Source organism: Purpureocillium takamizusanense, chromosome 10 (genome assembly GCF_022605165.1).
Source record: "Purpureocillium takamizusanense chromosome 10, complete sequence".
NCBI lineage: Eukaryota > Fungi > Ascomycota > Sordariomycetes > Hypocreales > Ophiocordycipitaceae > Purpureocillium > Purpureocillium takamizusanense.
In genome coordinates, this window is record NC_063077.1 from 430,739 (window position 1) to 452,467 (window position 21,729).

General features: G+C 60.7%; 6 protein-coding genes across 6 annotated transcripts; 2 read left to right on the forward strand and 4 right to left on the reverse strand.

The window, feature by feature from the left end:
- Positions 1–730: 730 nt before the first annotated feature.
- On the reverse strand, positions 731–2,332 carry JDV02_009652 (uncharacterized protein; the record flags this gene model as incomplete). Its single annotated transcript, XM_047991328.1, has 1 exon — positions 731–2,332. One exon carries the CDS (start codon positions 2,330–2,332, stop codon positions 731–733), a length of 1,602 nt encoding a protein of 533 aa, XP_047847340.1.
- Positions 2,333–2,564: 232 nt separating this feature from the next.
- On the reverse strand, positions 2,565–4,753 carry ATF1_3 (Alcohol acetyltransferase). Its single transcript, XM_047991329.1, has 3 exons — positions 4,457–4,753; positions 2,772–4,395; positions 2,565–2,635 (listed from the first exon to the last, which is right to left on the reverse strand). The coding sequence occupies exons 1-2, from the start codon at positions 4,501–4,503 to the stop codon at positions 2,961–2,963; spliced, it is 1,482 nt and encodes a 493-aa protein (XP_047847341.1). The 5' UTR covers positions 4,504–4,753; the 3' UTR covers positions 2,565–2,635; positions 2,772–2,960.
- A 596-nt stretch (positions 4,754–5,349) lies between these two features.
- On the forward strand, positions 5,350–9,457 carry JDV02_009654 (uncharacterized protein). The gene has a single exon (XM_047991330.1). The coding sequence runs from the start codon at positions 5,664–5,666 to the stop codon at positions 8,922–8,924; it is 3,261 nt and encodes a 1,086-aa protein (XP_047847342.1). The 5' UTR covers positions 5,350–5,663; the 3' UTR covers positions 8,925–9,457.
- A 215-nt stretch (positions 9,458–9,672) lies between these two features.
- Positions 9,673–11,010, reverse strand: JDV02_009655 (uncharacterized protein). Its single transcript, XM_047991331.1, has 2 exons — positions 10,735–11,010; positions 9,673–10,551 (listed from the first exon to the last, which is right to left on the reverse strand). The coding sequence occupies exons 1-2, from the start codon at positions 10,796–10,798 to the stop codon at positions 9,734–9,736; spliced, it is 882 nt and encodes a 293-aa protein (XP_047847343.1). The 5' UTR covers positions 10,799–11,010; the 3' UTR covers positions 9,673–9,733.
- Positions 11,011–11,923: 913 nt separating this feature from the next.
- Positions 11,924–13,410, forward strand: JDV02_009656 (Signal peptidase I). The gene is made up of 2 exons (XM_047991332.1): positions 11,924–12,370; positions 12,430–13,410. The coding sequence occupies exons 1-2, from the start codon at positions 12,347–12,349 to the stop codon at positions 12,889–12,891; spliced, it is 486 nt and encodes a 161-aa protein (XP_047847344.1). The 5' UTR covers positions 11,924–12,346; the 3' UTR covers positions 12,892–13,410.
- JDV02_009657 (uncharacterized protein) lies at positions 13,329–18,289 on the reverse strand. The gene has a single exon (XM_047991333.1). The coding sequence runs from the start codon at positions 16,863–16,865 to the stop codon at positions 13,923–13,925; it is 2,943 nt and encodes a 980-aa protein (XP_047847345.1). The 5' UTR covers positions 16,866–18,289; the 3' UTR covers positions 13,329–13,922.
- Between the last annotated feature and the right edge of the window lie 3,440 nt (positions 18,290–21,729).

The window sequence follows — 21,729 nt, forward strand, 5'->3', positions numbered from 1 at the left end:
ATTTTGAACTATTCGGAACCCGCCGGTGCAAAACTGGGGTGCCTGTTTCAAAAGGTTGGTAAAACCAGATCTCTGAGGCTTTGCCTGGATCTATAGTAACCGTACGTCAGACGGTCGAGGACTAGGAGGATATTCTTGTTGTCCCAAAGGTCATGAGTCACCCGGAGCATTTAACCCGTAACTCAGTACTCTCTGATCACAGTAACAAAGTTGACTATGCTCTTCAGCTTCCACACCTACGAGTTCAACGCGTCGGACCTGCTCAGCCCTCGTCCGCATTAGGTTGACTAGTCAAAGAAGAATTGGGTTTGTACTTGGAGCATGACACATTACTGTCCAATTTACAGTCTTATATGTGTTTGGATGGTGAATTTTACTCAGTGACGTATTTTGTCGGTGCAGGCCGAGCTGTGCAAGATACGCGGTCAGCGCCGAAGCGTTGAACCGGAACTCGCGTTCTCGCGGTGGTGAATCGGTGGTATGGTTACTGATGGTAATGTCATGCATACTCGTGGTTGTAAGGTGACGTTTGACTTGTATGTTATTGCCCTCCTTGACAAATGTTCACGACTGACCCAGAGGAGACAAAAACAAGAAACGCCGCAGACTGCCAAACGCTCTGACTTACATAGCCACGAGTATGTATTTACATATTGCGAGTTTGCGTTGAGTGTTTGCTGCACTTTATACGTATTCTCATTAGTCGTTCCACATGATCTTAGTCGCTGGCTCAAGCCCTCGCTTCTAGCTTGGCCTCCTCTCGTCTCTTCTTCTTCGCGGCCTTGGCCTTCACCTCTGCCCGCCACGTCATTCCCCAGCGGAGTATACACAAGAGCGGGAGGAAGCAGACAAAGTAGAGCCCCCCAACAAGGGTGAAGGCGCCGCCAACGCCCATGGCATTGATCATCGGCACGACCGCGGCGCTCGCCCCCGCGCCGACAAGGCACCGGGTGAGGTTGTTGGCCGCCGTCGCGGTGCCGGCCCTGCCCGGGTGGATGTCGATGAGCAGCACGTTGGTCGCGTTGCTGTACCCAATCAAGCCCATGCCGATGAAGGCGCCGAGCACGCACAGCACCGCGACGTGCGCGTCCGCGTGCATGGCCCAGCCCCAGGCGATGATGCTGGCGCCCCCGAGCGCGAGCAGCGGAAATCCGACTTCGAGGCGGACGCGCTCGATGGGGAACTCGGAGAGGTCCTGCTGCCGGGAACGGTCGTAGGGGATGCTGAGCTTCACGCAGTGTCGCTTGTAGTTCCAGTTGATGACAGGGCCGACGATGGCGGCGGCGCCGACGGACCCGCCGGCCAGGGGCAGATACATCAGGCCAACCTTGATCTCGTCGTAGCCGTAGCGATCGGCGAATAGGGACGGCATGGCGGATGCGATACAGTAGAAGCCCGCGAAGACCAGGCTGCTGGTCCAGAGAAGCAGAGACGTCTGCTTCTCAAAGAGCATGAAGACGGAGCCGAGGATGTTGGGGGCCTTGAACTTGAACTTGTTGGCGGCCGTCGCCGTGCTCGCCGTCTCGCAATCCTCAACACGGTGTGTTTTCCGCTGCCGCTGTCGGCGGCGACTCATAATCTGCCACACTGACCGATACATAGGAGGTGGGTAGATGGAGCCATCGCCAACGATGTGTCGACATGTCTCAGGCAGGAACAAGACAATCAGCACAACCGTCGCGCCAGACGTGATGACCAGGAACCAGAATATGGACCTCCACCCAAGATACTGCGAAAGCAAACCGCCGACGACAGGCCCGAGCGCCGGGGCCAACACCGCCGGCACGACGGTAATCCCAATGTATTGTCCTCGCTCTGCCGAGGTGACCAGGTCCGCCACCACTGCGGTGCAAAGGGCGACGGTGGTGCTCGAGCCGGCCGACTGCAGGCACCGAAGGCCCAGGAGCGCGTTGTAGCCGGGCGCGAGCGCGAGCCCGATGTTGGCGGCGATGTAGATGACGAAGCAAACGACGTACGCGGGCCGTCGCCCACCGCTGTCGGCCAGCGAGCCAATGAACACGGGCGTGATGCCCTGGAAGACCATGTATGTCGTGATGGTCAGGTTGATCTGCGAGCTTGTGACGTTGAAGTCCTTCGCGATGGCTGTCAGGGCGGGCAAATATATTTGCGCCGTAAGGGGCGAGAAGAAGGCCGTCAGGGAGGCGGCCAAAACCATGGCACGTTTTTGCCATGTGGTGAAGATGGAGTAGCGGCCAACTTGGCCATCCCGAGCCTCTCCATTTCCATCTCCATGATCCTTTTGCTCATCATCTTGCGCTGATGACTCCTCCTTCGTAGGTTCTGGAGCCGGTTTTGAAGTCATCGGGGTCATGATGGCGGTGGCGGTCGTGGCGGCGGCTACATGTACTGAGACATCTCATGCTGCAAAACACAACGAAGGCAGCAACTCGACATGATGCAAGTTATAGGACAATGTACTAACATCTTCGGTATCCCAAGATACAGTGCTCCTCTACATCCGCCTGCCCGGTAGTTAATGCGGCTCCACTGTTCGGCGACGGCCCTGTGTATGCAGTCGGCGCCGGCTCGGTGCCGACGTCGGCAAGCCGGCTCACACCGCATCGATGCTCGGTACTTGGCCCGGCAGCGGGCTTACCATGTCCCATGAAGTAGCCTGTATACCCATTAGTGGTTTATTAGGCACTGGCTGGCTTATAAATGATATTGCAGTCGCCATTGCGGGTCTATGCGTGGCTACGCTAATGGACATCAACGCCTAGCGGCTCATCGATGCTTCAACAATGACGCACGTAAATTTGGAGCCGCGCTACGCCGGACAACGGATTCTTGGCCACGAAGCCGGATTTCGTATTTTTCCTATAGCGAGGTCCTTGCCATGGACTTAGGATTACATTACGGCCGATGTACGATGGCCTTCCCGGCTGATAATTTGGTTCTCTATCAGGACCTATTAGTTTCATTCTATTAGTGAGTAATCGCTAGGGAGCCCCGAATTTGCCGGCGTCGTGCAGGCGCTGTGTGTACGTTTTAAGATCTCGTTCGAGGCTATCGACCAGCTCGTCGGGAACCACGGTGTCCTGCCACGAGATCCCGGCCGTCAAGATGCCGTTCTCGGCGCTCGCAATGTTTACGCCCAGCGCCGGACCGGCGACCATGGAGCCGTTGCTGAAGAGCAGGCGCGTGATGGACCAGGATGCACCAGCTGGCGGTCGCGGTAAGACGCCAATGTTGCTCACCTCCCAAGACTCGGTCCGAGTCTTGCCCTTCTTCTTCTCCCAAAAGTCGAACCAGTCGCCCACATATTTCAGGAGGCCATTGATGTCGTCTTTGGGCAATGTGGCCAATCTTTCGACGAGCTCCATCTTGATCCGTTTTGCATGTTGCCAAATGAGTGCGTCCAGGTCTGCTTCCGGTCGACGGATGGCGGCGACTGCCTCAGCAGGATAGTCGTGAGAAAAGCTGGTGATGAGGCACCGTAGATGGTCCTTGCACTGTGGATCGGCCTTGGGCCCAAACCATGGACGCAGGTTGATGGGCGTGCTGGCTGCAAACGACTTGGCCTCATCCGGCGGGAGCTGACGTGCGTACGAAACGAGCGTGAGCGCGTGAAACAAGCCAGTAAGGGTCGCTGAATGTTCCCGGCAAGCTTGTAGTAGGCTGACAACCACCTCGTGCGGGATATCGACGGGACGGACGCGAGTTTTGTATGGAATGGCAAAGTCGATAGCTTTGCCATGCCACGGGACGACCTTGCGCGGCTTCAGGATGTCGGGGCCAAGCTCGCTCCAAAGGGTCTTTGCCACGTATGAAATGCTATTTCTGAAAGGAATCGCATCCTCTTGCGCCTCTGGCAGCTTGGGAGCGTCTGGAAAGGAGAGCAGATGCGGCGCGTCAGGGGAGCTGCAAGCCGGTTGGGGTGGGTCGTTCAGGGCAGACAAGAGCAGCTCATGGAATCGTCTGCCGCTGGTTCCATCCATGAGAGAGTGGTGGAACGCAAAAACAATGTCGGCAAGCTGAGTTTCTCGGTCCATGTTGGGACCGGGTTGAAGGACTGCGAGGCGCCACGGTGGCCGCGTCTCAAGCTCTGGCCACAATTGATCGTGGTGCCATCCCTGCTGCTCAGCAACAAGGGCCTCATATGTTTCCGTCGACTCGCACTCGAGGGATTTGAAGGAGACATGGTTGCGCAGGTCGACTTCTTTCACATGAGAGAAATGAGCCTCGTTGCTGTCCTGGCCCAGAATACCGACGCGGAGCATGGGCTGGGCGGCGACGACGGCTGCAAGAGCCGGGTACAGCTTGGCCGTGTCCAATTGAGCTTGTGCAGCTAACGACGATGCGGCTTGATACCTGCAGGTCACGGTGACGCAGCGGTATATGCCAATGTGGTGACGCGTGGACGAGAAGTGCTCACTGCGTCCGTTAACATGGGGATTCAGGAGGCCCCCTCCGCCACGGATCGGTCACGGCTCACATGTGCGACAGCCGCCGCAAAGGCGTCAGGTCAACAGTGGTAGACATGATGCTAGGACGCTCATTAAGGGATAGGCGCAGTGGCGGGATGAAGGGCGATGGCCATGAGTCTCTCAAGAGAGTTGGGAAACCCGTTTTGCGAGCTGTATGTCAGCGGAAGGCGCAGGTTTCTTGGCCCCATAGGGAGAGGCGTGTATGGACGGCGGGTGGACGCGTTTGCGTGGAGCCTGCATTGTCGCCGACGGTTGACCAAGAAGCAGGGCTGCGGCGCATGAGTTGGACATGAGGCATTACTGATGCGCATCGTCAGGCCAATGCTTAACTATTATGTATTTAGGTAGGAGGAGGGTGTTTGCAGCAGGAGCGATTTCAAGCTGCATCATCCATAGATACGAGGTACCCGGTACTGTCGACGGCCATTCCCATCAGTCAGTCCCATCACTGGCCGTCGGCAGGCGCCACCGAGTGCCCTGCCTCAGTACCTAATAACGTGTGGTGCTGCGGGGGGACAAGTACTGTATACTTCGCGTCGCGTACCTGGTATGCCTAGCTTTCATGTACAGTGCACCGTTTCTGTGGGCAAACATCGGGGGAAACAGCCGGCCCGCCGCGCGCGCGTGAATGGAAACCAGACATGAAGCTGGGAGGCAGGTGCGAACCATACCAAGGCAACTGCAGCCCCACCTGCCTCTCAGTGACTTGACTAACACTCGGCAGCCGGCCAAACAGGGATTGGGTGCACTGGGGAAGCAAGTCGCGACCGCCCACACGGTTGCCCATCTTGCCTGCGCGCACTCATGGAGGAGGGTACCTATGGCGGTAGCTATGCATCAAGCAGGCCAGCCTGCCCACCAACAAACGTCGCCAGACACGCGCCCCAGATTGTAGATGCAGCTCCTGTTCACAACACAGCACAATAAAAAACAATACGACTGCGATCACAACCCCCCGGCCCGCTCTTAGCTTTCTCTCCTACCGAACCGAACGCCTAGCACACATCGCAGACGCAAGCCCACGCGCTCTTCGCAAACGCGGTCAACAACCACCATTGCGACCCGCTGCCCTTTTCCGACCTCGACAAGCTTGCCATGACGCGCCGTAACTACCAGCGCAAAACGACGCCATAGCTTCCGCGCACGCGCTACGGCAATGATCCCGTTCGCAATCTGTTGAACTGCCGGGGCCTAGCTACGGAATCAATCGACGCGATGGGGCTCACCGATGGGGGCCAGGCGCCCGGAGCAGGACGCACAAGCGGATCGCGATCTGCTTCAAACGAGCTTCATGTCAGGCACGAGGGGAGAAAGCCGCTGTTCGGGGGCAACAAGAGCAGCACTCTCAGGGACGACAGCAGCCGGGCCGGAGAGTCGCCGCGGTTGGCATCAAGATTTGCCGTCGGCCCTACCACGCGACAACCTCTCAATGCCGAGCGACGCACCAACTCGGAGCCACAAACGTCGAGGGAACGGAGAGACAGCAATAGCAATGCCAGTGTCTCGTCTTCGGGCGGCACGCGCATCCCACGACCGAGCAGCGCCACGTTCCGACAGCGGCGGCCGTTGTCGCTCTCCGAGGCGTTCAGACTGGCCGAGGACGAGGAAAGGGCCGCCCAGGGCGTCGATGGCTCGCCCAGTCCCGCTCCGCGAACCTGGCGGGCTAAGAGCGGTCAGGACGAGGTGAAACAGAGGGAGCAACTCGGCCACGACCATCTCGACACCAAAGCGCGAAGCAAACAGTCGGAGAAACCCACCAGTAGTCTCTATTCGCGGGAGCGTTTTGAGGAACTCAAGAGTAGAGCTCGGCAGGGTCTCGGCGCTGCTACGGGCCCCGACTCTAGCGATAGCCTCAACATCCCCGCGCTGGTACCTGGCATCGAGGATGTGCCCATTCGCTCCATCGAGACCGATGACAGGCCCGCGGGCCGGTCGCCGCTGAGGAGCGCCAAGAACCGGTCACCGCACAAGAGCTTTGGCTGGGGCGACTTCGATGAAGACTTTACGGGAGGCGACTTGCAGATATCCGACAGCCCTAGGATCAAAGTCGGAAGCAACAAGCCTTTTGCGCACCGCCCGTCGCTGATCAGCAGCGAGGAGAAGCTCGCCATCCGTTCACCCACACGCCTGACCCAGCCCGGCTCGCACAATACCAAGCTGGACGAAATTAGGGATCGTGAGCGCGAGTTGACGAGCAAGGTGCTTGCTGAGGGCCCCCAGCCGAGACAGCGAAACTCTCATTTGGACGAGATCCGCGCACGCGAAAAGCTGGCGGAGCAGCAGATACCCGTTCCAAACCGAAATTTGCCGCGCCCAAAGAATACCAAGCTCGACGACATCCGCCAACGCGAGAATGAAGGCCTTTCGCGAAAAGCTTGGGCCGCGGCGCGTCTCGAAGAAATTCGAGAGCAAAATTCCATGTCACGCTCACTGTCGCCCGAGGAGGCAAGGCCACAGTCAAGCGGCGAGGTGCAGGCAAAGACACCGGGGAGAATAGCCACCCGGTCCAAGTCGACATACGAAGGAGGAGGCGAGAGGATACCCGATACGCCTGTCACCGTCTACAAGAACCAGCGCACCACGGGTCTGGTAGCCAGAGCCGAACCATCCACGGCCGCGGGCGGAGGCCCTGCCACTGAGAACCCGGACAAGAACTCGGATTCGTACGACTGGCTACGACGGCTGGCGCGGGCCACGAGCGAGAGCCCTCTTCCTGAAGCCGAAGGCAAGCAGAAAGCCGAACGGAAACCTGAGCAGCCGCGCAGTGAGCAAGACACGGCCGACGACAGGCTGCCGAAGCCGGTGCCCTCGAGGCGGCCTTCCAGCGACGAGCGCAAGCCAGCCTTGAGCACGACCACCAACGGCAGAAACGACAATCCACGGCTGACGGTGGGCTTCGCCGGTATTCCGCGAGAGCAGTCGAGCGACTCAGCTAAGAGCAAGAGGTCAAGCCTGCACTCGGACCAGGATCCGACAGACAGATACGACTCGGAGATGAAACTGTTTGCTCCTCACGATAACCACTCAGAGCGGGGCTCTGTCCGCGCGCCGTCGCCGCCGCCGGAATCAGACGTCGAGGACAAGGTTACGGAGGCAACACCTAAGCCGCCGAGACCCGACCCATTGACCATGCCGACGCCCAAGGTCACGGGGGCCTACGTTGAAACTCCTGCTACCATGAAGGTCGACAGGCTGCCGGAGGACGCCACGATACCAAACGCGGCAGGCGGCAAAGTTCAGCCTCTCGCAATTTTCGGGGATAAAAAGGCGGGCATCGCGCGGAGAAGCCAAGACTACGACTCGGCATCCGACCCAGGTGTAGGCGACAAGAGGGACAGCGAAGCGACGACGACCAAGAGACGGCCCCGATCCCGGTCGCTGCCGCGTCGCAGGCCGCCTCTCAAGAACTCAGCCAAGCCTCCGTCCGTACGCGACGACCTGCTCGAGTTGCAGCGGATGCACAACATTGACGATTCAACCATGGACGACCTAGAGGATATTTTGACGGGCCGCAAGGCGGCGTCCCCGAAGCTGGAGCAGATCCTAAAGGAAATTCCCCCGAGCGCGGACAAGCCCACAGTCAAGCGCGAGTCTACCGAGGAGGTAGCGCCACCAAGCAAGAAGGTCTCCTCCGACGAGGACGAAGCGGAGGGCGAGTCGGCGCTGTTTGATCGCTTGACGCAGAGACTACGGACTGGACTCCTGGGCATCCGCAGCGCGAAGATGGGCATCGAGCGGCTCGAGGATCGGTTTACACATGCCGAAAAGAGGTCCAGCTCTCCCGGCCCAGACGCAACGAAGACTCAGGCCGTCACACAACCCACCAAAGGCAACATGTACACCAAGCCGGCAAAACACGATGAGCAGTGCCCCGATTGTCTGGCGAAACCAGGCCCTGAGGCATCATATATTCACCTCCCCATCCCGCGCCTGTACACAACCACGCCACAATTCCGCTTCACCTTGATAGGACTTGTGCTGTTCATTCTCTCGATTTGGTACGCGGCCGAGTCGGCCATGTGCGCTCGATACTGCCGCCCAACGTCGTGCTCGCCTTCCAAGCCGTGCATCTTCTCATACGACGACCCCACATTCGGCTCTGCCCTGCCAGTTAAGCTCGACCAGTGGACGACCGGGGGCCACGGACGGGAGTTGGTCGCGTGGGCGGCAGAGGAGTTGGGCGACTGGGCTGCCGACGTGGAGGATGCGCTGCGGGGGCGACACATCACCGACGTGCCGCTCCAAGGGATGCCGACGGAGCAGAGGCGGCGGCACAGGCGGCGGCTGCTCAAGAAGGGTTTTCTCCGGCCACCACCGGATCCGACGCCCGAGCAGCAGGCCACGTGGGACTCCTGGCGGCAGACGCGACTGGCTAGAGAGCGCGCAGAGGAGGCGCGCGAAATGGGTTACGAGGTGGCCGCCGATGAGTTCGAGTACGCCGCCGCCGTCGGGGACGACCAGCCCGCGTGGGACTGAGCGGCGACATCTGCGGTGGAGAGGATGGTGTCCAATGACCCGACTCTGCCCTTGAAACTTCGACCATACCCCTCACCTACTATAGGCTACGACGGGCAGGTCGGTGTGTTCTCTTTGCGGCGGGCGTTTGTATCGGGCACGGGAGAGGGTATAGCTTGGCGGAGCGTGGAGCATGGCCTGTATCCATATTCGACTTTTCTACACTTGTGCTCCTCCTCTTTTGACACTTTGAATCTGGGCGCTTCCGCCCCCAAAAAGTCTTATGACAATAAGACCATGAGATCCGGGAACGGGCAGCGAGGGGCGCACATTGGTGAGGCTTTGGGGCGCACTGGCGTTTCTTTGTTTGTTCTCTCTCGCGGCGTCATTTTTGTCCCTTTACAAACGGAGAGGCAGGCAATGGATGGATGGATGGACTTTTGCCGCTCGGTTGTTGATGATGTACCAATACGTAGGGAGCCATGGCAAATGCAAAGCAGCGCAACGCAGTGGCGAAAAGCCAAGGCAGAACCGGAAACAAGAGCAGTAGAGGCAAGGGGCCCGGTTTGCACCGTACATGTACTGGCCCTGCTCGATTCTAGCAGCAGCAACAGTTGCAACAGAAGCTCCATTGTCAAGTCACCCCAACGGGGGAATATGCAAAAACGCCCCAAACACCGTCCCAAATGTTCCCGCGCCGCGTGGCCCCTCTACTCTCCCCCCTTTTCTTGTAGTCCTTGTGAGCATAGCGAACCCGCATGGCTGGCTTCCCGTCGAGCCCCTGACCAGACTCGTGCAACCCTCCGCCCGCCCCCTTTATTATCCCCCCTTCAGTCTTGGATGCCGCCCCAACCGTCCTCGGAGTCGTCGTCATCGTCAACCGCAGCATCAGCCATGTTCTCATCGTCATCGCCCTCGTCAGCGTCAGCGGTGCCCCACGGCAGGCGCGCGTCGAGATAGCTCTCCTGGGCGCGGGCGCGGACGCTCTTGACGGGGCTACGGCGCAGGCGCTCCACCATGTCGCCGACGCGGGCGACGAATGCCGCGCCCCGGGCATCCTGCTGCTGCTCTCCAGCCGAGGAAGTCGTCGTTGTCAGCGGGGCGAGGCAGCCCTCGCGCTCCAGCTCGTCGACCCAGAGGTCGAGCACGTGCAGGCGCAGGCCGAGCGCGGTGCGGGACTCCTCGTCGACGTCGAAGGCGCACTGCTCGAGGACACGCAGCACGTCCTCTACAGGATCCCTGCCCTCCTTGTAGTCCTCCTCCTTGGTCTTCTCATCATCATCATCTTCGGCGGCGGCGGCATCGCAGTACCCCCGCTCGCGCACCCAGCGCAGCTGCGCGGCAAAGACGCGGCGCACGAGCAACAAGAACTTGTCCATGCGCAGGGCGTCGACGCGCGGCCACTGCGCGGACAGGACGGCCCAGAAGCCGCGCAGCCAGGGGGCCGCGCAGCGCGGGTCGCGCAGGGAGGTGAGCACGAGGGCGGCGAGGTCGGCGGCGAGGGCCTGCTGCGGGCGCGGGCGGTCCGTCATCCAGAGGGCGTAGTAGAGCCCCGTCCAGAGCTTGGCGGCGTCGGCGGCGGCGAGGGGCGGGCGCGTGGCGAGGAAGGACTGCAGCGCCGAGAGGGACTGCGTGCGGAGCTTGCGGTCTGTTTTTGATCGACGGTTTAACCGCGTCAGCGTCTGGGCCTGTACGTGTTCTGATCTGCTGCTCGACCGGGGGAAGGGGGGGGCACCACGCCGCCTGGCTGGGCTGGACGACACGGTTTCGGCCCTGGTTCTTGAGGCGTGCTTCAATGAGAAGAAGGGAAGACGGGGGAATGTCGACGTACCGCTCGAGGCCAGGTTCTTGATAAACGGCATCTGCGCCGCTTGGGCGTCCGCGGCGGCGGCCATGGCGGGCGGGCAAACGCGACACGGCGAACTCGTCTCGACTCGGATCGACTCGGCTGCCTCTTCTTTCGCTGCGCGCGCGCGCAAGGAGTCTCGACCAATGTCGAGGTCAGAATGTATATAGTTTCAAAACCGCTCGTCCGGCGCCTTGCCGTCGTGGAGCAAGTGTTGTCGTTTCTTGCAGGGTCTGCGGATCCAAGGGCCGTCGGTCGAGGTCGAAACCTTGGAATAGATGGGGGGGGGGTTGTTCGCGGGAAAGAAAAAATCGAGGTGAGCGCTCGGTGAGCGACCGCCCCACAATGCGCCAACGGGCTCGGTGTGGGAGGGGGGTGGAGCGCAATTGGCCCATAGCAAGCAAGCAAGCTTCACCGAGGCATAGATGGTACTAATCGGGCGGGCAGCTGCACCTAGGGGGGAAAACGACTTTTGTACCCAAGCTGGGAATCGGAGCTGTCGTGCCAATGTTTAACAACGAGTCTGTGCGTACCGGTGTGCAACGATATCTCGACAGCAGGTCGGATGCAGAGGACGCGGCACGTTCAAGAGGATGGATCCTCAGTTGTAGTTTGGTTCTTACAGGCTTGCTTGCTTGCTTGCTCTCTGGGTCTGGGCGTCTATGAGCGCCGCAAGCCCAGTGCTGGACGTGTGCTCCCTTTTATGTGCTTCGTTCGTATGGAGACCATCACGCGCAGGGCGCGTCGCACAAAGACACAACAACCGGACACCTCACCTCGTATAACGTGCAAGCGGACGGGTGCAATCCAGAAAACGGGCACCACGGTAATTACCTTAGGTAGTGTGTAGCCTCCACCCTTTTTCGATATCCAATGCGCGACACCACTATCACCGCTTTCTCTCGCCAGCGTGTTTATATGCGGTACTGGTGCTAAGGTAGCTCCTGTATTCCGTACCAGGTACTAACGCACCTAGGTACCTACTTAGGCCCAGTGCCCTAATAACACCGGAACTCTCCAGTGACAGCCCATGGCCCGTCCACGCACCAGCCACTAATCCGGATACTGCACTTACCTTGATAACCCCATGTGATATTCCATCTCAGCCACACCCGCCCGCTCCAGCGGACGTAGCCGCCTGCCTGCGTTTCGGTTCCATTCATCGCACCCATCCATCGGGCAGCCCAAACCAGCTCACCAGCTCACCTCTTCTCCCCCACTATCGTCATAGCTGTCTCGTGCATCTACCTTCCTATCCGTCTCTGCCCTCTCATTTCTCGCCCACTCACACACGGCAACTTGCAACTCCTGACCGTCTCCCAGCTGGGCGGATTAGCTGCAGAGAGCCATCCGTCCGTCGTCCCGTCTCGCGCCACTGTACGTCAGGCTCTGTTCCCCGTCGCGTGAACCAGGTCCGTCGGTCCGTCGGTCGTCGTTCCGCCCCGCCCCTCCCCTCAACACCAACAAGAGTGCATCGTCACCGACTCGCTTCGTCGCTCGCACCCCCCCGAGCAAGGCACCCTTACTGACACCTTATCAAGTCGCCGACCCGCTACAGGAAACACATCCCCAACATCAAACGCAACTAAAGACCAAAATGTCGACCAAGCGCATCACCAAGGTACGTTCCCATCCAACCCCACGACGATCCTCACTCACTCATTCCTCCATTTCCTCCAGGAATTCGCCGAAGCCTCCCAATCCCCTCCCCCCAACTTCTCCATCTCCCTCCCCCCCTCGCAGTCCCTCCACACCTGGCACGTCGTCGTCTCCCCTCCCCCGCCCTCCCCCTACCACCCGGGCCGCTTCGCCCTCCTCCTCACCCTCCCCGCCGACTACCCCTTCAAGCCGCCCCAGCTCCGCTTCGCCACCCGCATCTACCACCCCAACGTCACAAACGACTCCCTCGGCAACGTCTGCCTCGCCGTCCTCAAGCCCGACCAGTGGAAGCCCTCCACCAAGATCGCCGCCGTCCTCGACGCCGTCCGCAACCTCCTCCTCGAGCCACAGCCCGACGACCCTCTCGAGGACCGCATCGCCGACGAGTTCCGCAACGACAGGGACGCCTTTGACAGGAACGCCAGGCTGCATACCCAAAAGTACGCCATGGGCGGCGAGCCCGTCTTTCCGCCCGCGCCCTGATGATGGGAGTGGGAAATCCATCACGACCACCCCCCATTACTACCACCACCACCACCACCACCACTACTACTACTACTACGCACCGGGATATATCATCTTCTCGGCTGGGAACTGAGGGCTCGGCGTTTTGGGTCGTGGAGCTGGTGTGCCGTCGGATCGGCACAGATGAGAAGCTCTCGCTAGGAACGCAGCCTTGGCTGTAGACGCTCGCTCAACACGAGCCAGGTCGGAAAGACCCGGACGGTCGCCGTGGGCTGAACGCTCTCAACGCTCTCTCTACAGGGAATATTTGCAAGGGCCGACTACTTTGGACGTGGACGTTCTACATAGAAAGCTTGCTTACGAGGGTCAACGTCTCTCAATGCTCTTCACAGGGTCATGGTTGAAGGCGGCGACGCCCATCGATAGACGAGGTTTCCGCACCGTGGCACGCCAGTCACAGATACATGCGCATGTGGTGTCGTGGGCATCAACCTACTAGCTGAGCACAGCACGTAATTGAACATTTGTCTCCTCCCTCTGCTCGTCGTCCAACTGCCTGTGTGCCCCGTCATTACGTGTCCCCCCCCCCCCCCCGCTCGAGCGAGCTAGCCATGTACTCCGGGTCCCTCTATTCAAGGATTTTACATGTCCGTGTCCGTCCGTCTATGCACACCAAAACTCGCTCAAAACAAAATTAATGTCCCCAAGCTCTCCATCCATCTGTCTCGCCCGGCAGCGTCTGCCAGACCCGTCCAAGCCGTCATCGTCATGAGTGAATCGAGAGAAGCGAATGTGTCCCGTCCCCAAGTGTTCTTGGCTGGGCGCATGCAATGCGAGGTAAAATTCAAGGAAAACCAATAGTGCGTGTAATGTCATGAGCCTCGACCGCGGTCATCGTCCCGCGCGTCGGACCCGGCGCCCGGCAGTGCCTGCGGCGCGCATGTATGCTATGTGTGAGTGTAGAAAAGACGGGCGTGAGTGACGCACGCCCCGTCAAGAATTAAAAAGGTATCAAGTCCCGTCGAAGGATCCGTGGTCGCCATCTCCTCCTAGACCTCTGCAGGCCGCAGTATCGAGGCGTCTCCGCGTTTCTTGCTGAAAATGGTGCCCTTTCGAGGCATCGCTCTCTCTGACCCCGGAACGGCTGTCGCGCCTCGGAGTTGTTGCACCTTTTCTTGTTGCACCTTGTCGCGTCGCTCTTGGCGGCGCTCGTCAATCGTGCCCTGACTCAGGTGTCCGAACCCGTTGCGCCGCTTGAAACAAGTCTCCATGAGTGCGTTCGCGTCCAACATGCGCCGCGGGAGCGCCTGTACCACACCAAACATCTCCATTGGGTCCGAAACGGCCCTAATCTCCGCCTCGCCAGTCTTGAAGATGGCAAGCGCGATGCGGAACAGCGTCTTGGATCCTTCGTAGAAGAACACGTCCCATACGCGAAGCGTCGTCTCGATTGGCAGGGTCCCGATGTAGCAGCTCATGAACCACGCCGTCATGCACAGCGTGATAGGCGGTAGCCGCTCCGTCGAGAGACTGGACTGGTCGCGTCGCTTCATGAGCGGAATCGTGGCCTTGCGGAGCGACTTGCTCGTTCCCGGCCGTGGCCCGGGGGCACCGTCCAGCTCACTCCCAATCTTGTCCCACACGGCAGGCATCGTGTCCCTCAGCTCCGTCATGAGGACGCCAAGGTCCACTTTAGAGCCTTCGAGGCTCATCTCATGCGTCCCCGGAAGGTAGATGATGGTGATTACGTTGAGCAGCCAGAAACACTGCTCCTCCGTCTCCACAAAGAGAAGAAGCATGCCTGCCAAGAAGTTGAGGCTCTGGCAATAGCCGATGCGCGGATTGTACACGGCAAAAGCATGCAACACGCGACGCAGGGAGGTGATGATGGGCGGTTCCCCCTCCGAGCCCGGCGGTCCGCGGTGGCCGCTGTCGCTAGATGTCGACTCCGTCGTCGTTGAGCGGCTCGCTCGGTCGCTGTTTGACGACACGTCGAACTTGGCCGAAGGCTTGAACTGGATGTTGTCGGGAAACGTGCGGTGCAGATCCCGCTCAATGGCCTCGATGTCGATTTGCTTGGCGCTCGTGGACAGGAGCTTCTCGTACAGGCCCGAGTGCTTGGCAAGGATGGCCGGGCCTCCGGCATAATAGAACCAGGCAGCACCGCGCCAGTCTGGCGGAATGCCCTTGCGCACAAATCTTTTTGTCTTGGCATTCGGCGACGGGAAGCGAATAGGTCGGTCCGTCATGAGCGCACAATCCTTGAGATAAGCAACCCACTTCTTGCGTCTGCGGGCAAGGTATTGGGAGTAGTCCTTATTCCACGAGTCATACTGTTGCCTCGTGATAAATTGGTTCTGCTTCTTGAAGCCGTACCGGTCGCGGGACCCGGGGTCCTCGGGCTCGACGGGCAACAGAGGCAACGGTGACGGAGAGGGTGAGGGTGAGGGCGAAGGCGAAGGTGCCCGGGAGCGAGCAGGAGAGGGCACGGGAGACGAAACGTCAGAGGTCATGGCCACGAAACTGGGCTTCACTGCGTCGATTGGCGCCGAGCCAGACAGCTCCGAGTCGAGCGACTTGGCCGAGTCGCGCTTCTCGGGTATGTGGGAGTCGGCACTGCCGGATATGGCAGGGACCGACGATGTAAAGTCTGGACTGGTGAATATCATCCTGGACTGCCGAATCTCGGCATCCAGCGTGGAGCCGACGTTGGGAGGGGACGGTTCGAGTTCAAAGTCGTTGGAGTCGTCAATCAAGATACTCGCTTCTTCAGGTTCCTCGAGCGCCGGGAAGTCAGCCGCGTCAATCGCCGCGTCGCGCACGGGGGAGTCGGAGCTATCGGCAGCGGCTGCGTCGTCAATCGTATTGGTCGCGTCTCGTCGGTTGTAATCGTTGTTGTCGTCGTCCTCGTCCTCGTCGTCGGCAAAGCCCTTTTCGTACATGCCCATAACATCTTCCAAGCTGGGCTCGTCGCTAGCGTCGAGCGAGGCGACTGAGCTGTCCTTTGTAAGAACGCTACTGCGCTCGGTCGCCGCCGTGCCAGGAGCTGACGAGGCAGTGAGTTGGGATCTGAAACTGGAACGCAGCTCATCCCCGGCGAGCCAGGGTGGCGGCGCCCCACCGGGGCCGGGGGCACCAGGCACGGAACCGTCAGCGCGGCTGGGCGCGAAGGGGGGCCGAGCCCCCGTCAGGGGAGGCCCAGTAGCCTGTCTGGGGCGGGGAGGCCGATGCTCAAACAACTCAGCATTGACGGGCGGCCGTGGCGACGAAAACGTCGACAGGGACCTGCAGGACGACGCCGAGACGCGGCGCGGCCGGTGGTGCCAGGGCGGCGGCGTGTGGGGGCCCTGGTCTTGCAGCAATAGGTTGGGGGCGGTGGTGATGGCCGTCATGGCCATGGTGGGTGGCTTGTTTGCCAGCGACGGCACAGCAGGCTCCGACGCCGCCGCCGCACAGTCGGAATAGGCTGCGGCCTGGCGGATGATGCTCTGCTTCCGGGGTCGGGAGAAATTTTCGACGACGACGCCACCGCCGCCGCCGCCGCTGCTGTCGGCCGGCCGCAGATCGGCAAACGATGACTTGGCCGTCAGTGGCACGGGCGGCGACCCACTGCGCGGTGACGGAGTGCCGGCCAATGCGTCTCTTGGAGACGGTATTGGCCCGACTCCGGGCCGCATGGGTGAGGCAATGGGCTGATGGGATTGGGGGTCCCGAGGAAGATCGTAGGGTGAGGGAGGGCTCCGGGACGACGTCGAAGTGCGGTTCACCAAATGGGCCCCGTTGGAGAGCGAGTCCCAGCGGGGGGAGACGGGCAACGAAGGAAGGTCGGGCACCCTTGGGACTCGCTGCCCCGCGTTGGGTCTGTCGAGGGCGAGCGGGGTGACGCCGGGTCTGATACGCGAGGCATAGAGAGAAACCTGGCGGTTACTGCCGCTCCGAGGGCGCGTGGCGCGGCCGTCGTCGGGGGGTGCGATGGCCATGGCCGAGTTCATGATGCTCGAGCGTCGGCGTCGGGCCTGTTGGTCGACGGCACGCGGGGGTCCGGCCGGGGAGGGCGAGTGTTGTGCCGTGTGCCTGCCCCCCAGTGATTTGAGACAAGGGCTGTCAACTTCAGGACGGGGGTGCGTTGCAGCTGCCGCTGCCTAATCGTCGTCGGCGGTCGAGATGTAGTGACTCGGGTTTCGACGGGACGCCTATGGAGCAAAAGGCCATTTCCTCGCAAAAGAAGTGGTGGGAGATGGAGGCGATGGGTGAGGCGCAATTCCGGACAGAAAACCCGGGCGGTCGGTCTGCGTCTACTCAAGACGGGCAAGTCGTCGTGGTCGGCCGTCGAGACTGTCGAGACGAGAAAAGTCGTCGAGAAGGCGAGTGGACGAGGCAAAGAGAGGCGGCAGGTCTTGCCCGTCGGCGGATCGAAGGAGCGTTTGTATTTGGGATTCGCAGAAGCTGCAGTTCGAGTGACGGGATCCAAGGAGGGGCATTCGCAATGGCGAGTAAATCAGGAGCGATGGAATTGTCGTGGCATGAAGCAGCGGTGCGTCGAGGTTCGGGGTGGCGCTTCCAGAAAGGGCGTGGAAAGTGTCAGATCCGATCCAGCTGCAGGCTCTTTCCTCGGGGGCGGCCGTTGTGTGACCCTATGAATAGGAGGATGAGGGGCGGGGCGGCAGGAGCTCGCTGGTCGGCATGCCACAAAACAAGTGTCGGATTTGGGTGATGAAGAAAAAGAAGTCGTCGTCGGGGTGGCCGTTATCGTCGTCGTCGTTGTCGCCGCCGTGGGCGAGGAGGGAGAAACCTATCGATGGGCAGGCAACCGAAAGTCCTTGCTTGGGCTCTGCCTTGGGTTGGCCTTCCTGCCTGGGCGCTGACGCTGCCCAGGGATCCGTATGTATACTAACAAACGGCTACCAGCGCTGCGGATGTGGATTCGCTTGGCTTAGGTTCCGTCGCTGGAGATCGGCGAGGGGATCCGCCGGCATCCAGGTGAGGCACGCGGGCGGGCAATGTGGGCGACTGGAATGCCGAAGGCCTGCCCGCTGTTGCTAGTGCCGCTTGCCGTACGGATTTGCTGGTGCGGCACCTCAACCTAGTATACACGACGGAACGCACCTCGGTAGCCGCCGCAGCGCAGCTATCGGCGATGGACGATGCAGGAATACTGGACTGTTGGGTCGACGTACGCGCGCCGTCGGGAGAGGTGAGGGGAGGAGAGGGTGGCAGTGCAGCACAATACCGGTGCCGATGCAGATGCAGATGCAGATGCAGCAGGAAGAATCGGGGGAAGGAGGAGAGGAAAAGGTAGGGAAGTACGTAGTCGAGGGACGGGACGGATTGGGATCAAGTTTGCGTAGGTAGATGAGGGCCACGGAACATTAGTATGGAGGAGAGAGGTCCGGCCTTTGGCGCCGCACTGGTCCAGCTGGTCCTGCACGAGCAGCCGCACAAGCAGCAGCAAGGCAAGGCAAGGTTCACCTTACGTAGCAGATCGACGCCGCCCGTCCGCCTACTCGTCCGTGTGCCGACGCGTCCACGCCCACGTCCACATCCACGTCCACGTCCAACCGTCCAGGCGGCAACGGGCCACTGAGGTGCCCAGGGGATGTGGCCAGGGCTCGCTGATGACGCACATTACTGCCCGGACAACAGCCCAGGGCACCAGTACCAGGGCAGACAGTGAGGACCTGACCCTCCGGACGAACGGGGATGCTCCATCAGAGCCAGCCAGCCAGCCAGCCAGCAGCACCTCAACTTTTTCTTTTCTTGTTTGCCCGGCCCAGTCCACCAGCAACAACCCCCCGCGCGCGCGCGCTGGACAATCAAAAACAAACCAAGTTACGCGACCGACCCCCGCAGACCCGCAGGGCCAGGAAAAGGAAACACCACGCTCGGCCGGCGGCCCCATCCAAGCTTTTGGTAGGTCTTTTTCCAATCCCTCCTTAGCTTAGGGGAGAGGAGAAGGCCCGCTCCAGCACGGGAGACATTGAAGGCGGCGGGCCAATGGCGGCGTGGCGCCTGGTTGTGCCGGGCGCAGGGCGCTGAGTCGCTCCCGGGAAGGCCCCGCCGAAAGCGCCTTGTGGGCCGGAACACCACCTAGCTGCCTTCCTTGCCCTGAACGCTGCCCAGCCGGCCCTCAACTCGTGACACGCTCATCAGAAAGCAGGAAGGCAGGGCACCCGCTGCAACGTGCTGGAGGTGCAGAGTCTGTGCCTTGCAGGCCGCTCTTGCTACCTCTACTAGCACCTTTGGAGCAGGTAGCACAATGTGTAGGAAAATCAGCCGGGGGCAGGTTCAACAACATCTCCCGTTCTCCACCCACTGACTGGCTGACTGCTCTGGCAAAGAAAGGGCGCATCGGTCGGCTGCACCCTCGCTTGTCTCGTCACGCTGCTTCCAGCGCTGTGCTGCCCCGTGCCTCGAGCGAGGCCTGCCCTGCCCTGCCCTGCCCTGGCCTATCCTGTCCTGTCCTCGTCAACGGATCTTCCTGCTGCACTGATCTGCGCTGCACCCCGTCAACAGGACAATAGAAACCCCAGTATCCCAGGTAGCTCCAAGACACTGCGCGAGCTCATTCCTGCAGCGAATCCGGCCGATCTTGTCTGCGTCCGTCCCATCATGAGTACCTTGACGCATTGAGTGCCCCCGATCCAAGCTCATCTGCCTTGTTTGTTGGTGTCTGACAGCCCGTGATGGACGCCAAGGTAGCCCCAAGGCCCCGGGGATGCAGCTGGCGCTGGAGGCTCCTCGCGTCTCAGGTCGCTGTACCTCTGCAGCCCGCCCGTCTCGGACGCGCAGGGCCGTACCGAGGACACGGCGCCTCCCAAAAGTGACCCCCGACCCCCCCATGCGCACAGCGGGCTTCGGCGTCGGTTCCGCGCTATTGCGCGCCAGCTCCAGGAACCGTTGCTTCCCTGCAGCGGCTTATTATTGCTGCAAAACCTGAGGTACTGTTAGTGCTCCGTACCTTAACTAGTACTTCGCCGTAACTCGAGTCGAGCGACTCGAAATGCGGTGCGGGAAGCCACCAATTTTCCCTCCGTCCCCGCCCGCGCACCCCACCCACCCACACTCACGATCCTCCCCGAAGGCTTCGTCCTCCTGCTCCTCCAAGAGCAATCGCAGCCGCGTGCAGTACGGACAAGTATGACGAGCTTGCGAATTATTATACTTTTGCCCCGTTCCGCGCGTCGCCCTCTTCCGCTCGCTGGCATCAGCGGTGCATCAATTCCTCCGACCAGCTCTGCCAAAGGCACACGTTGCGACCCTCCGGTGCCTCCGAGTTCCCTCCATCGCTTTGCGTTTGTCCGCCTTGACTCGCAGGCGCAAACGGTACGGCCCGGGGCCCCCGAGGCCATTGTGACCTTTGTGAACCCCGCTCGTCACGTACGCCGTGCCATGGGTCAAAAGCACCGACCGTACGTAACTCCGTTCCTTCAAGGTGCGCTGGTGACGGCCAGGCGTGGGCTGCTGCCTCGGCCTTCGTGCCGTGCGTCAGTATTCTCCTTCGGGCCATTGTACGTCCATTTGGGCACCGTGATTGATGCATGCCCGCAGACGGTTCGACACACCGGGCCTGGACGACGGACGGACGGACGCATCGTGATTCCGGGGTGTCACGATCCCTGCTCGGCTCGCGTGGCCTGCCCGGGCCCTGGGTGCTGCCCAATTTCCCGGAACGACCAGGGCCCCCGGCCCGTCGTCTCCCTTGCAGTCGGCTTTGTTTGCACGGGCTTCTCGCGCAGCAGCGGCCGGTGTCAGGTCTAGCTGGAGCCTGGCGCGCACGATGGGAAGCGACACAACAATTCAAGAGACGAATGCCACCTACCTGTACTATTGCGGGGCGGATGCGGATGCTGCAGCGCCTGCTCGCACGCACTGCTCGTCCAGTCCACCACCACCTTCGTACTTGCACACTCCGCTCCAGCGCATTGCTTTTCTCCCGACACGCCGGCCTGACGTTGAGACATGAGATGCGATTCATTACCACCCATATCACCAACAGGCGCGAGCGAGCTCCCAGTTTGCTCTCTACGCAGAAAGGCAGACACAAGCGGCTAAGCCCCTTCAGTCGACCGGCAAGCAGCAGCAGCAGTAGCAGCAGCAACATGATGGCGGCCACGACGTTGTAACAAATGCAGTCGGCCAGACGGTCCTCGGCCCTTTTTAGCTGGCTGACCACTGGGTAATTATTATTGAACTATCGAACGAGCTGCCAAAAGTCGCGATACCTAACGTTCACACATGCAGGGGTCTGTCTGGCACCCAACGCCAAGCAGTGACAGAACAGACTGGCCGAGTTGGGTTTGGATGACCGCATCGGTCTGGCCAACCTCTCTGCCTGGCAGGGCCCTTGCGCTTGGACTGCTGCAACAAGGCACTGGCGAGATGCAATGCATCCATGCGTGCGCAAGGGCAGGGCTGCGTCTCTCTCGTACAGCCTGCCTGCCCGCACGCACGCACGCACTGCCCATCACGCAGCCATGAGACGACGGACTGCCACGGTGCATGCGCGGCACAGACAATCCTCCTGGATCCCCTCGTCACGCCGAACATGAGGGATGCGGAAGCCTTGCCTCCGAGCAACCTCCTCCCCTCCCCTCTTGCTCGAAATGCTCCTTCGACAATGTGCCTATGCTTGCGTAAACAACAGAAACAACAACTGTGACTACCGCAGCACCGACGGTCACCCACCCACCAGGGTCCCTCTTCTCTCCACGCCGATCACTCACATCAATCAATCAGTAATCAGTCTGTCACGCAGTCGGTCATCCGTTTTCCCTCCCTCCCTTGGATCCCCCACGGTCTCATCGCCTTCGGGGGTCGACATCGAGTTCGCATCTCAGACCTCCATCTCCCTGTCTC